Source organism: Zonotrichia leucophrys, chromosome 3 (assembly GCF_028769735.1).
Source record: "Zonotrichia leucophrys gambelii isolate GWCS_2022_RI chromosome 3, RI_Zleu_2.0, whole genome shotgun sequence".
Classification (NCBI taxonomy): domain Eukaryota; kingdom Metazoa; phylum Chordata; class Aves; order Passeriformes; family Passerellidae; genus Zonotrichia; species Zonotrichia leucophrys.
The window spans coordinates 47,649,423-47,661,646 of NC_088172.1; the positions used below are offsets into that span (position 1 = coordinate 47,649,423).

Consider the following 12,224-nt stretch of genomic DNA (forward strand, 5'->3'; position numbering starts at 1 on the left):
GGAGCAAGCAGCCAAGATGCAGACCACATTTTATCAACCATGCAAGATTACAAGCAGGATCTCTGCACTGGTGAACTGAATGCAGTTCATTTCTGGGAAAGATCAAAAACCACAAAACACAACAGTGAGAATTTCAAATTACAAAGAACTGAAGAACAGGTTTCACCTAGCACAAGGTTTAGCTCTCACGTCATGGACTTCTCCAGGCAACAGTGGAGTACCTTGGGTGTTGTGTCTATACTGGCGCTCAGACAAGGACATTTGGAGAAGCCATAATCCAGAAAGATTACAAACCAGGTCCTTCAAATTTGCATCTTCAAAATTAATGAAAGTACAAAGACAGGTGTGAAGTAAAAAGAAATAATCGCAAAAGAAACTGAAATACCTGTTCAAACAGTTCCATAGATAAAGGATTACTGACTTTAAGTTCAAACTGTCAAGTTCACATCACTCAAAGATCTACTAAGGCAAAATAAAGAGTTCTCAGGGAAAGAGTAGATGACTCTCAGAAGTGATAAATTAATTTACAAAGTAACATCAAAAAGACAAATATCTGAGATTTGCTTTATACTGAAATCTAAAGATCAACCATGTCAGGCATGCCTGGGGCAATGTGAAAGACATGCAAAAACAAGCCAGAAGAAATAACTCCACTGTCAAATAACACTAGGCGGCTGCAAAAAAGAACCTAAGGTAATTACCAATACATAAAACCCAAGTGGCAAAGAAACAAGAAAGGTTCAAATGTACCTGTACTCCTACAGCAATATTTAAGGACAAATTCTGAACTGTGGATGAATAGCATCAAATTACAGTCATTTGCAAAGATGTTTTAATATCCGATTAAAAACATCCTAATTCACCAGGAGTGAACTTTTTTTTCCCCACAATTTCATATATTAGTATACTATCTCAACATCTTGAAGCTATATTCTTTCCAGGTGAGCACCTCCTACCCATTTCTATTCTGTACCACTCACCACAGGAATTCAATTTCAGAATATTTTGTCACAGAAACCGGTTTTTGTTTACTCTGATATATTTTTCAATGCAACTTGTATGTCACATATGCTTCTTTTTTCCAAAAGGTGCTTTAACTCAATACAGATTCCAAGAAAATGCCACATTAGGAAGAAGTTACATCAATTTCATATTAACCAGACGTTAAATTGTAATAAATTCCTTTTTTATTAACACTCTGATTTTGCAGATGTACCAAATCCATCCAAAATAAACTAATCTAGTTCCAGTTAGAAAAAAATGCACATACATGCAAAATTTTAGTGCTATAATTAAGTTTTTAACTGGATTTTTTTCTTAAATAGTACATATATATTCCATTTCTTACATATATTTGCTCCAAAAACTCCCATCTGAAAATTCCAGAGTACAAAAAAAAAAACCAAAAAAAAGTGACATGATACAAGATTTCTTTATGCAAAACCTACTTCCACCTGTGTCCTTTTCAGCTGACAATAATGCAGCATTAACCTCTTGCTTACAGGGGATCTTGCCATACCAAGACAAAAAGATCCTTGAGAACATAAAGATTATTATTACACAAACCAATCTGTGGCAGCCAGGACAGAAAACAAGTATGTCAATAGACACAAATTTGTTTCAGCCACATTATAATCACAGGACTTCACCAATTCAGTTAAATTAATCCCTCTGCCTATCTCAGCTTCATACTACAGAACTTAAATGTTTAAAAATATAGCTGAACTCAAGTTACAGCAAGTTAGGATATCCACTTGTCACTCGGTAAATATTAAATTTCTAGAAATGTTTAGTGAAGCATGGAGAGCCTGGTTCAGAAAAACCTCTATAAGGCTTTTGCTGCCGAGTCTAAATCTCAGAGATGATACATTTTTTAAAAAACTAATTCCAGATGAACTGTCATTAAACACCAACCTTAAGCAAAAACTGTAGCCTCCTTTCTAATACAACTGTTATACATATTCTGTAAAAGCTCACCAATATTTTCCTGAATCGAAAAATCAATTTTTTAAGCTTGAAAAAAAATCTATTCCAGTTATCTTCGAGATATCATTCTAATTTATGATGTACCAAATGTTACTTTGCAAAATAAGAAATAAAATCAGCTTCAGTGTTGGAGGGGAATGGAAAGTGGGGGAGGGAGTGGTTGGATATGTGTAAAAATTGGATTTTGTACAAAACATTATATAAAACAATGTTTCCTTGTCTCCCTATTCAAAATTCAAAATCATGTTATAAAAATTTAAGTCTGTTGAAATGTTTTAAATCACTGGAGCTGAAGAAACATAACCACAAATATGTCTAAAACTAAATTAAGCTCACAAAGCAAAAGGGAATATAAGCAGGATAGAAATCTAACTATCACGTGGACAGGAGTTTAGAGAGTAGTTTCTGGTCTACTGAAATGGCATTTCTTCCTAAGCACACAGACTATTGTCAGTGGATATTCTGTTCTCTCAGGAAAAATTATGAAGAGGATGGACAGAAAACAGAATGGAAATATAAAAACGTGTCAGAACTCTTCATCTAGCATCTCAATCTACACAAAGAGTGCTTTTTAAAAGAAGGGAAAATAGAAAGAAATGAAGAGAGAGGTGTCAGACTGGCATATATAATGGAATTCAATGAGCAGTAACAAAAGAGCTGCTATTTTAGAAGCTGTTAATAGGAAATGCTAGGGATATTATACCTGAACTCATCTGCCCTTCCAGACAGTATGAAGTCTTAAAGTGCAGGCTTGTAATCGTACAAGTGCAGAACAAGCCTAAGAGTTCTCAATTACTTAGGGATTTATCTTACTTAAAAGAAAAAAAAAAATAACACCAAAAACCTAGAGAAAAGCAGGTACTTGGACAACCATGACAAACAGGTGAGATTTTATGCAACTGCTTTTTCCTAGCATAAATAACTGAGATCTAACTATATTGCTAAAGGGGCCATACACAAAACTATGAATTTTAAGAACCTAAGATGGCATTAAAAAAAAGTTTCCTGAAAATAGGAATGACATTTGCTACCCCTACCCCGAAGAAAAAAAAAAAATCCCAGGAAGTTCCCCTAACTGCTGGGACATTTCCAGTATGGTCAAGTTTGGCCATGAAGGAACATCAGCCAGCTCACTGAGTACTGGTGGGTGTATTCTCTAAGGTCCCATGGGACTTGTCTCTCCAGCTCAAATGTTCTCACACGTAACCATAACCCTCCCTTTTTCTGTAAGTTTCCAAATCACATCTCCAAACTTTTGCCATTAACCATTTACTGATTAGAACATACTCAAGCTGGAAGAGTAAAGCTTCTCTGACTGAAACAGCTTATGTTCTAAGAATAATGCATCAACACTTATTTTTTAAGAAACAAAGCATTACTATTAATTCAAGATTTTCTATTTCAGTTTTAGTGAATCTAAGGTATACAATAGCTGAACTCAAGTATTAAGTCCTCATATCATGATTCATGACTGCTACTAATTATTTGTATAATATTATATCTACTAAGTGGGCACAAAATGCTCAGTATTTAGTTACTGGTGAGACTCCTGATCAGCCTTGATCTGTGTGCTGAAACTGAAGCTACTGCATCATGGCTTTCTTTCCTTTTATGCTTGCACCCAGCTTTTGCTTTATACAAAGACACATACAGTAGGAATGAACAACTGGCAAAATTTGTCAGAGACTAAATTAATGAGGTTTTGTCTTCATATTTTCTTTTCTTTCACACTCCTTTTAGTTTATGTGAATACAAATTGATGCAGTTCTAAAAGGAAAAAGGAATAGGATTGCAGGTCAGACAGAAAAATCCCCAATAGTGTATTAGCTCAGATTTTATTACTGATTATCATGAAGGTTTAGAATAAGTGTTAGAAAAAGACAGGATTCTACCAAAAGCTGTTATATAACAGCAATGAAAACAAGATATTTTTCAGTTTTACTTCGCCATTAGCAAGAATATATATTTTAAATATAAAGAAGCTGGTTTACAGTTCACAGTATACTGGAAGAGGCATCAGGAATGTGAAAATCATGACAATTGCCGCAAATTAAACCTAATGTACTAGGAAGTCAACCAAAGTAAACTGGACTTCGACTGCAAAAATTTTGTTTCTTTGTTTTTTAATTCTTATATCATTTCAGTAACTTTGAAAAAGCAGAAATAAACCAGCATTTACCCAAACACTAATTATTGAAGGAAGACTTTCTAGTATCAGAAATATACTAGGATCTTTTGCAGAAAGCACAAACTGAAATTTCAGTTATCAGTTGATATGGCTTTCTGAGACTTTAAGTATTTTGATATGGTAGTAGAGCATAAAAAACTCTACATGTATTTAAGAACACTAATTCATCCATAAAATTGCAGTCAGCACTGCTCATGTCCTATAAATAATTCAAATTAACATATAAAACAAATTGTTTCTTCACAACTTTTTCCCCTCTTAAATCACTTTTACTATTGTTCTTACAGGAAACTCTTACTGCAAATAATGAGAAAACTTAGTTCTTGGCAAATGACTTAACTGGATCATGACATACTTAAAATACTGAGTTATAAATACAAAATGGCATATTCTTAGATCTGTGGTAAGCCATCACTTTATTTAAGTCTCAATTTAGGTTGGGGAAAAAGCCCAGGACGATCAAACTCACATAGCCTTTAATTAAAACAGAGATGCCATTCTGATTTAAATATCCTGATTTATGTGGAAAAAAAAATCCCAAACCAACAACTACTCCAGGGTTACTACCCTGCAGTCAATTTTTGTGAAAATGAGGAACTAGAACAGAATGTCGAATATCTGTTTTATAGCTGTAATGGAATTTTTCTTTCTGAAGAAAAATTCAAACTTTTTAAACTTCAAAGGTTAAAAGAAATTATCTCCAGCTGAGATAACTTGAGAAAAAATTAATGAACTCAAGAAAACTTTATCAGCACATGTCCCACTACTTTCAGGAAAACCTTAATGTTTTAGAAAAATAATCAAGTTTGAGCTGTCAAATAATCAGCACGTGTACTGCAGAGGGCATTTCTAAGAATGAACTGATATGGTTTTAAAGATAGTATCTTAAACTGAAACGTTAAATTAGTCCTAGTGATAGGGTTAAACACTAGGTACAATGAAAGCAAGTTTTCTTTTCCCTACAGAGAATGCTCTTTATACAATTATTTGATGCCTTACCTCTAGGTCACAGCTGTACTCCGTGCCATCCAGAAGCATCACCTTACACTGCACAGTTTTGATTTTCTTTGGAGACTTCTTAGGAATGTTATCTATTTTAATTTCAGCTGTCTGCACTTCTTTTGTCTCCCTTTTTTCTTTTTCTTCTTGTGTTTCTTCCTTTTTCTCTGCAACTTCCTCTACTTCTGTTTCTTTACCATCTTCTTTGGAAGGCTATATAAAATACAGTTAAACAAACTCAGGAAGGAGAATATTTTACACTTGTCCATTCCTTTTATAAGCTACTAATAACTAAGTCAGTTACCATTCATTAAAGGTATGCACATACTGGAAACACAACAGCCAGCATAAGCACTAAGGTCCTCTTTTAGGGACCAGATATTCTTACTGTCAAACAAGAGGAGGTGCCTTTTTTCCCCCTTTTCTTGAAATAAGATTTGCATTTTTTTTAATATGAGTTATTGTCTTTCTTCCAAAGAGAAACAATTTTATTAAGAAACTCCAGGAGTTATACCAAACTAAACCCCAGTGCTTATGAAAGCCAAGTGGTAGTGATACAGAATCACAGAATGGTTGAGGTTTGAAAGGATCTCTTGAGATCTAGTCCAATGCCCTAAGGTCACAGAGGGCAATTTGCCCAGGACCATATCCAGTTGGGTTTTGGATATTTTCATAGGGGAAGACTCCACAATATCTCTGGCTGATCTGTTTCAATGTCTGACTCACCCCTTTACCACCCTGTGAGGCCTGTGAGGCACCACCACCAGCTGGCCACGTCCCTTGCCAAGGAAAGGTCCTGCCACCATCAGAGTAAAAAAGATTTCTTGTGATTTGAGATGTAATTTCATGGGTTTAATTTGGGTCCTTTGCCTTTGGTCATGTAACTGCATACCACTGAGAAGGGTCTGGCGACTCAGCATTCCTTCCATTCAGGTATTAATACATACTGGTAAGATTCCCCTTCCTCCTTCTCTTCCTCAGGCTGACCAGTGTCAACTGTCCCAGCCCCTCCTCATACAAAACATTGTCTCTGTGCCTTTGCCACCCTAGAATATCAATGTTAAGAGCTGAAATGCAACTTCACAGAAAGCAGGACTGGAACCTAGCAACCAGAATAGCTGTCATTTTTTCCCCAATATGATCCTAACAAAGCTTTACAAGAATTACATAATTCATTAATCGGGTTCCATTAAAATTACTCCAAAGTACCTGTGAGCCTTCCCACACGTACCTGTATTTCAGCACTGCTAACGGAGTGTTTTTCTTTGTCATTCTGCCGGTTTTCAGTTGCTTCTTCCAAGCTCCTTCTCGGCTGAGCCACCCCCTCTAGTGCCTGGCTTACACTTTCTTCAACTACTTGCTCTTCCCCTGTGGCCTTCTTCTTGGGCTCATCTCTGGGCTCTGCCAAGGTGTAGGACTTTTGTTTCTTAAGCCAAGGGGGAAGGAAACGAGAAATACCCTTGCTTTCAGGTGAAGATTTTTCCTTCTTCTGGCTACTTGGACTACTTTGGCTGGTTGGTGCTGGGACAGAAGAATCTTGAGCTTCTCCAGAGGATGTTTCCCTGGACTTTTGATCTCCTGGAGTCCCTGATGTTTCTTCAGGCTTGTCCTTGGCTTTGTCTGGTCCCAGCTGCTCAGAATCCTTCTTTACTTCGGTCTCTGAACCAACTTCAGTTGTCATTATCACAACTGACACTAAAAGAAGCAACAATAAAAATAGTTTTGATATGCAGCATCACAACTTTTACTAACTAATTATTTGCAGTAATTTGTAGTAGTTCATAAACTCTTGTAGATTATTAAATTTAGTAGGGTTAAAGACATACTTCTTTTCAAATTTTGAGTTCACAAGTAAGACCAGTAAGCTAAAACTTAGTGCTCTGCAGATGAAAGATCTACAGTTTCCTTCTCTTTGATAAAATTCCAAGTGTGCTCACTGAAAGGCATTTGTTTTATTATAAAGTATTCTTAATGTTATTGGCCAAGATTATTTCAGAGGTAACTTCCGTCTTCTTTTTACTGAGCTCCTTAGCAGACCTAGAAAATGAATTTTCAGAAGAGCAACTACCTTCTCTAGTAGAACTGGTAGGTACAACCCCCCTAGCATTTGGTGACATTTACAAACTTTAAATAAATTCTTGGAAGAAATGAAAGAGCGAGATTACCAAAGAACAAGTACAAAAGGAAGGTGAGCATGATAATGAGTATAAAAAATTGTGAAATTGTAAGTCAGTGATATTGCTGAAATTACTAATAATGCTGGGGAACATACATTTTTAATTAAGGTAAAATTGGGTTCTGAATAACATAAAATCATATGTAACTCTTATATTCTCATTGCTTCTGCTTACTCTTCCTTCAGTGAAATTAAAGAAAAAAATCACAATTCCGTAACAGCAGGATATGCAATAATAACCTTTCAACTTAACATTATTAGTATTTGTTGAAAAAAAATATAACTAGAATAAAAAAAATGTGGTTATCTGTGTGGCACTGGACTGTGCTGCATTGCTCTAAAATGTAGTATAACTACTATTTTGGAATTTATTGACATGAGCCAACAAAAATAAGCATACAAGGGTCCAACAAAAGTTTATAATCATTAGATTTCATTATTCATCATGGGTATTTACTTACAATCTTCTGAAAACAATTAATTTTAAATTGATGGTCTGTTTTTCTGCCCTAAAGTTTAGCAGTTAACTACAATCACGTTTATATCTTTATAACATGGGAACCCTCTCCATTATGATTATCTTCAATATGTGGCATTAGAGGCAGGAGGCTCTTAGTTCAGCTCTTGCTGAACTCCACTGCTCCCACCCATGTCCAAAAGGAGTCAAGAAGGTTATCAAGCTCAGGCTCGATGTAATTAACTTGCACAGCACTTTAAACTGCATTTGAAGCTGATTGAGAACCAGTTTAGATCACAAGGCAGCAGCAAAATATTGCCTCCAGGTTTCCAAAGCACATCCATAAGCAGTCAGAAACAATTAAACTAAACCAATCCCTAATATGAAAGAAAGAAAAAAAAGGGAACTAATAGAAACCTAAATATACAAGAGAAGCCATTCTGGTCAAAGAGAAGAGCAAAACTGAGCCAAAGGAAACATCATCTTGACAGTTATCTTACTAAGAAGCCTGCACATAGGAGCCTTGAACTATGTACAAATTCACATTAAGTAACTTGAGACCAAAGTAGCTACAATGGCGTATGGGAGGTTTTTGTTCATCACTTAGCACTTCACTATCTAAAATCAAAGCCTTCCCCAATGCGGAATTAAATTAAAAGTCAGTACCTTTACTGCTACACTAGAGACTTCTGAATACATGTCAAGCTTAAATATTACAGTTATGTAATAACTTGTACATTACATTACATTACTATGTAATAATTTCTACCACTTTTTATAAAATCCTTCAAGTTTGAATACTACTATTAAAGCTTGTGACACAGTATTACACATTATGTAAGTACCATTTATCTCAGAGGTAACAGGCCTCTGAAAGGCAGGTTTCCATTTGACTGTTGAGATTAAAGAATTTGCTATTTAAAGCCATATATTAGTATGCTAGTTCTCAAGCTGCCACTAATCAAATTACATTTTGCTATCACCTTTGTGTCTCATACAGAAATCCTCGTGTTCTTTCCAAATGGTAGGTACCTTATTAACATAATAATGTAAAACTTTATTATCAAAATGAAAAATGAACAATCTAGAAAACCAAACTCAACTTTCCCTGAGAAAAATTGAAACTTCTGCTGATGAGAGAATAACAATCCACATTGCTTAATGAATTTATAAGGGAGACTTCATAAGTAACAGAGATGGTGGTGATTTTTTTTCATACATCTCTGAAAGAACCTACTTTTTCTCAAAAAGTAGCTAAAACAATTTTATAGTACTTGATATACAAATCTTCAAAGAAGTTATAGGGAAGTCACTATATTTCCTGCTCTTTTTTGTCTGAAATATATGAAAAACTAATGAAATATATGAACAAACTAATAACAAAATCATTATATGCCACTCTCAAAATTAATATCACAATTTGATTATACAGCCAAAAAGGAGACATCTCCAGAAAATTCCTTAGAGCTAAGCAAAATCAGTCACCCTAGAAACACATCCCTATGATATTGTTCTAAGAATAAAAGAAACTGAGAATATCAAGTCACACATCTTAACTGATTAAATTTAGACAGAATAGCAGTGGGTGGTACAAACTTGCTTGATGGAAAACAAGAAAGGTTTTGCATCTTCAAGCGTCCAGGTTTTCATAATCAAAGTTATACAGAGAACGTAGCTTTATACTGCAGAAGCAAGGGAAACTGGTTACCGCCCCGGTCTGAAGAGGTCTGTCCGTGTTCACTTAATGCCTTTATTTGATGCCCACAGCAGGAGGGATTTCTTTCGTGAGCTCAATTTCCTATAAGCTTGTAAGTTTAGTGCTTTTTGGGGCAGGGAGGGGAGAGGAAGAGAGGAGGAATAGACGGAAGAACCTGACAAAAGAAAGCACACCTCTCTGCTGAGCCTGTGTATTTCTTTATACCCCAGTAGTCTCTGAATTAACTGTGAAGAGGTGGAAGAGTTAACTACACAAGGGCACTGACCAAGAGTGTAAGTTACAGTCTTCCCAAAACACCTACCTTCTCTACCACATTAGCTTGATACATTTCTTTTTTCCAGGGTTGCATGTTTGTACAAGAATTAGCTATCCCTTGAGAAACACAAAATTGGGTCTCACATTCCCTATCTCAATGCTCTGTCAGATCCTCCAGTTTTGTAGTTCACAGAAAAAAACAGGAATAGGGAGGGACAAAACACTGGAGTTCTGTATTACTGCAGTCTGTAAAGCCTCTGATGTTACCCTTCACTATAGTCAAGCAATCAAGAAACCAGGTTTTCTGAAAGTGGCTTTTTCCTGATTCCCTGCTGCCCACAGGGAAGACCTCACAGGATCTCACACAGCTCTCTCGGGTGTAACAGCCAACAGTGCACCAGAAAGCAAATGGAAACAAGCAGCAGACAGCATTTGTCTCAGAAGTGATATAGGGACGAAATAGATCAAATCAGATTGCAAATTTGAAATTCTCAACTTCAACTGCATGTTTCCTTGCTTTCCCGTCTTCAAGTAAACTCTCATTTATTCTTACTATGTGGTGTGAGCACACTAAATATTTTTGCCCCTATAATCTTTTGTAAGCTCTGTAACAACTGCAGCAGGATAGGGTTCTCCTTATCTCACCTTTTTTGTATTGCAAGGTAACATTAATCCTGTGTTTCATTTGGAATTGAGAAAGGAGAATAACAATCTTGCAGCAAGAGTAGACTAAAGAGAAGGAGCCTTAGGGCGATGCTCAAATAAAGGATTACCAATGTCTGAACAGGGAAAAGAACAATCTTGGTAGATTTTGCAATTGACATTACACCTATAAGCATTATACCACAATTGATAACAGCTGTATCTTTTGTAATCCTCCTGAAAACTTGGCTCATGCCAACTGAATGACTACCTAAACTGCAAGGATGAAGGTTGGGGTGGGATGGCAGAAAGTACTGCAAAACACGTTGCACTTTCTGAAGAGAAGGTGATTTTGTAAAAGCGATCCCACTTTTACAGGAAGCAAATGATCTGCCCCATTTCTAACTCTACCAACTTCCCCAAGCAAGGGTGCTGATAGGAAGCAACTGAAGACAACAGATATTCTCACCCCTCCCCATTCATCCCTTCCTCTCTCTTTTTATTGCGCTGAGAAGAAACTTAGTGCTGGCCCAAGTTCACAGCTGAAAGCAGAAAAGGATGCTACATTTTTTCCTTACACTATTTACTCTCAGGTGTGTATAGATTGGTCACCTGGTTGATACTTTTCTTCCAGCTTCCAGCATAAATTCCTGAAATGCAGTTTTCTGACCAAAAGGATTCCTGGCACCATAGATAAACTAGAAATAGAAGACATGTCAAATATAACATGAAGTTTAAGAAAAATAAAAGGGAAAGAAGAGAGGGAAAGAAAAAAGTAGTGTAGCTCAAAGATCACAGCCAATATTAAAACCAACTGCAACAAAATGAAGTTTTCTTTGATGATGCTTTAATTCACTGCTTCCGTTACAGTATTTCTTATTTATCAGCACAGACGAACAAATCCAGATCCTTGTTCCATACATTTCTGGATCTCATTTTACTTATTTTCTGACTACATAAAAGTAGAAAAAGCAGCCCTAAACTTGTTTCATCCTTTTGCAGTTTGTCACTGAAATTCATAGCAAACTCCAGAAATAAAAATCACTTTGATAGTTTTATCTCCATCAGTCTACTACGATTCACAGAGAAACCATCATGTCATAGAAACAAAAGGAAAAAAACATCAACCTACTTCTACAGAAATAAATTACAGCTCAGTGCACTAAAAGCCAATGTGTGTCTGTGCAAGTCAGGTAATTTTCTGGATCACCATAGTATTAATAATTTATTTTTTAAATCACTATCTTCATAAATATTCCAAATACTTATCTCACATGGGCTACACACAAAAAATTCCAAAAATATATCAAAGAAAATTTCTATTATCTGAAAAAATATACACAAAAACCTGAAACAAGGTCATGTGTATTTCAACTGCCTAAAACAAAGCAAAAATGCTCCCAAATAAAGTTGTTTATTTCTTGTCATATTATTGATCTGAAGCTCAGCAGAAGCCTGATCTGCATTTCACAGTTGGTTAGAAACATCATTCATGCTCGCTGCTTTCAACATGTAAGATTTGTTGATATAAAAGCTATAAAGAAGTAAAATCCTAGCTGGAACTGTTATTCATATTTGAGAGTGTAGAAGAATCTGGTTTAAACAGTATGCAATATCTGAGGAACTTGGTACTACAACTATATTTTTTCAAAAACAAAAATCAGTTCTTTTCTGTAGAGTACAATAATTTATATTTTAAATTTTGCTGAAAGTGGTAACTAAATAATTTTATTTTAGATTTCTGCTAATTTTAAGACTCGTATTTTATCATTGGTATATAAACAACATAACTCATGGTATACCA

At 35.5% G+C, this 12,224-nt stretch overlaps 1 protein-coding gene across 22 annotated transcripts in view; it reads right to left on the reverse strand.

Moving 5' to 3' along the window:
* The window catches only part of EPB41L2 (erythrocyte membrane protein band 4.1 like 2), a 137,623-nt gene that overhangs the window by 54,631 nt on the left and 70,768 nt on the right, over window positions 1-12,224 (reverse strand). For all 22 annotated transcript variants that reach the window (XR_010439545.1, XM_064708060.1, XM_064708061.1 and 19 more), the window contains 2 exons: window positions 6,405-6,868; window positions 5,174-5,386 (listed from right to left, as the gene is read on the reverse strand). Coding sequence is in view for 21 of the 22 variants with exons in the window: in XM_064708060.1 (XP_064564130.1) it covers window positions 5,174-5,386; window positions 6,405-6,854 (663 nt within the window). In the remaining variant the exon portion in view is untranslated. The remainder of the gene's footprint in view (window positions 1-5,173; window positions 5,387-6,404; window positions 6,869-12,224) is intronic.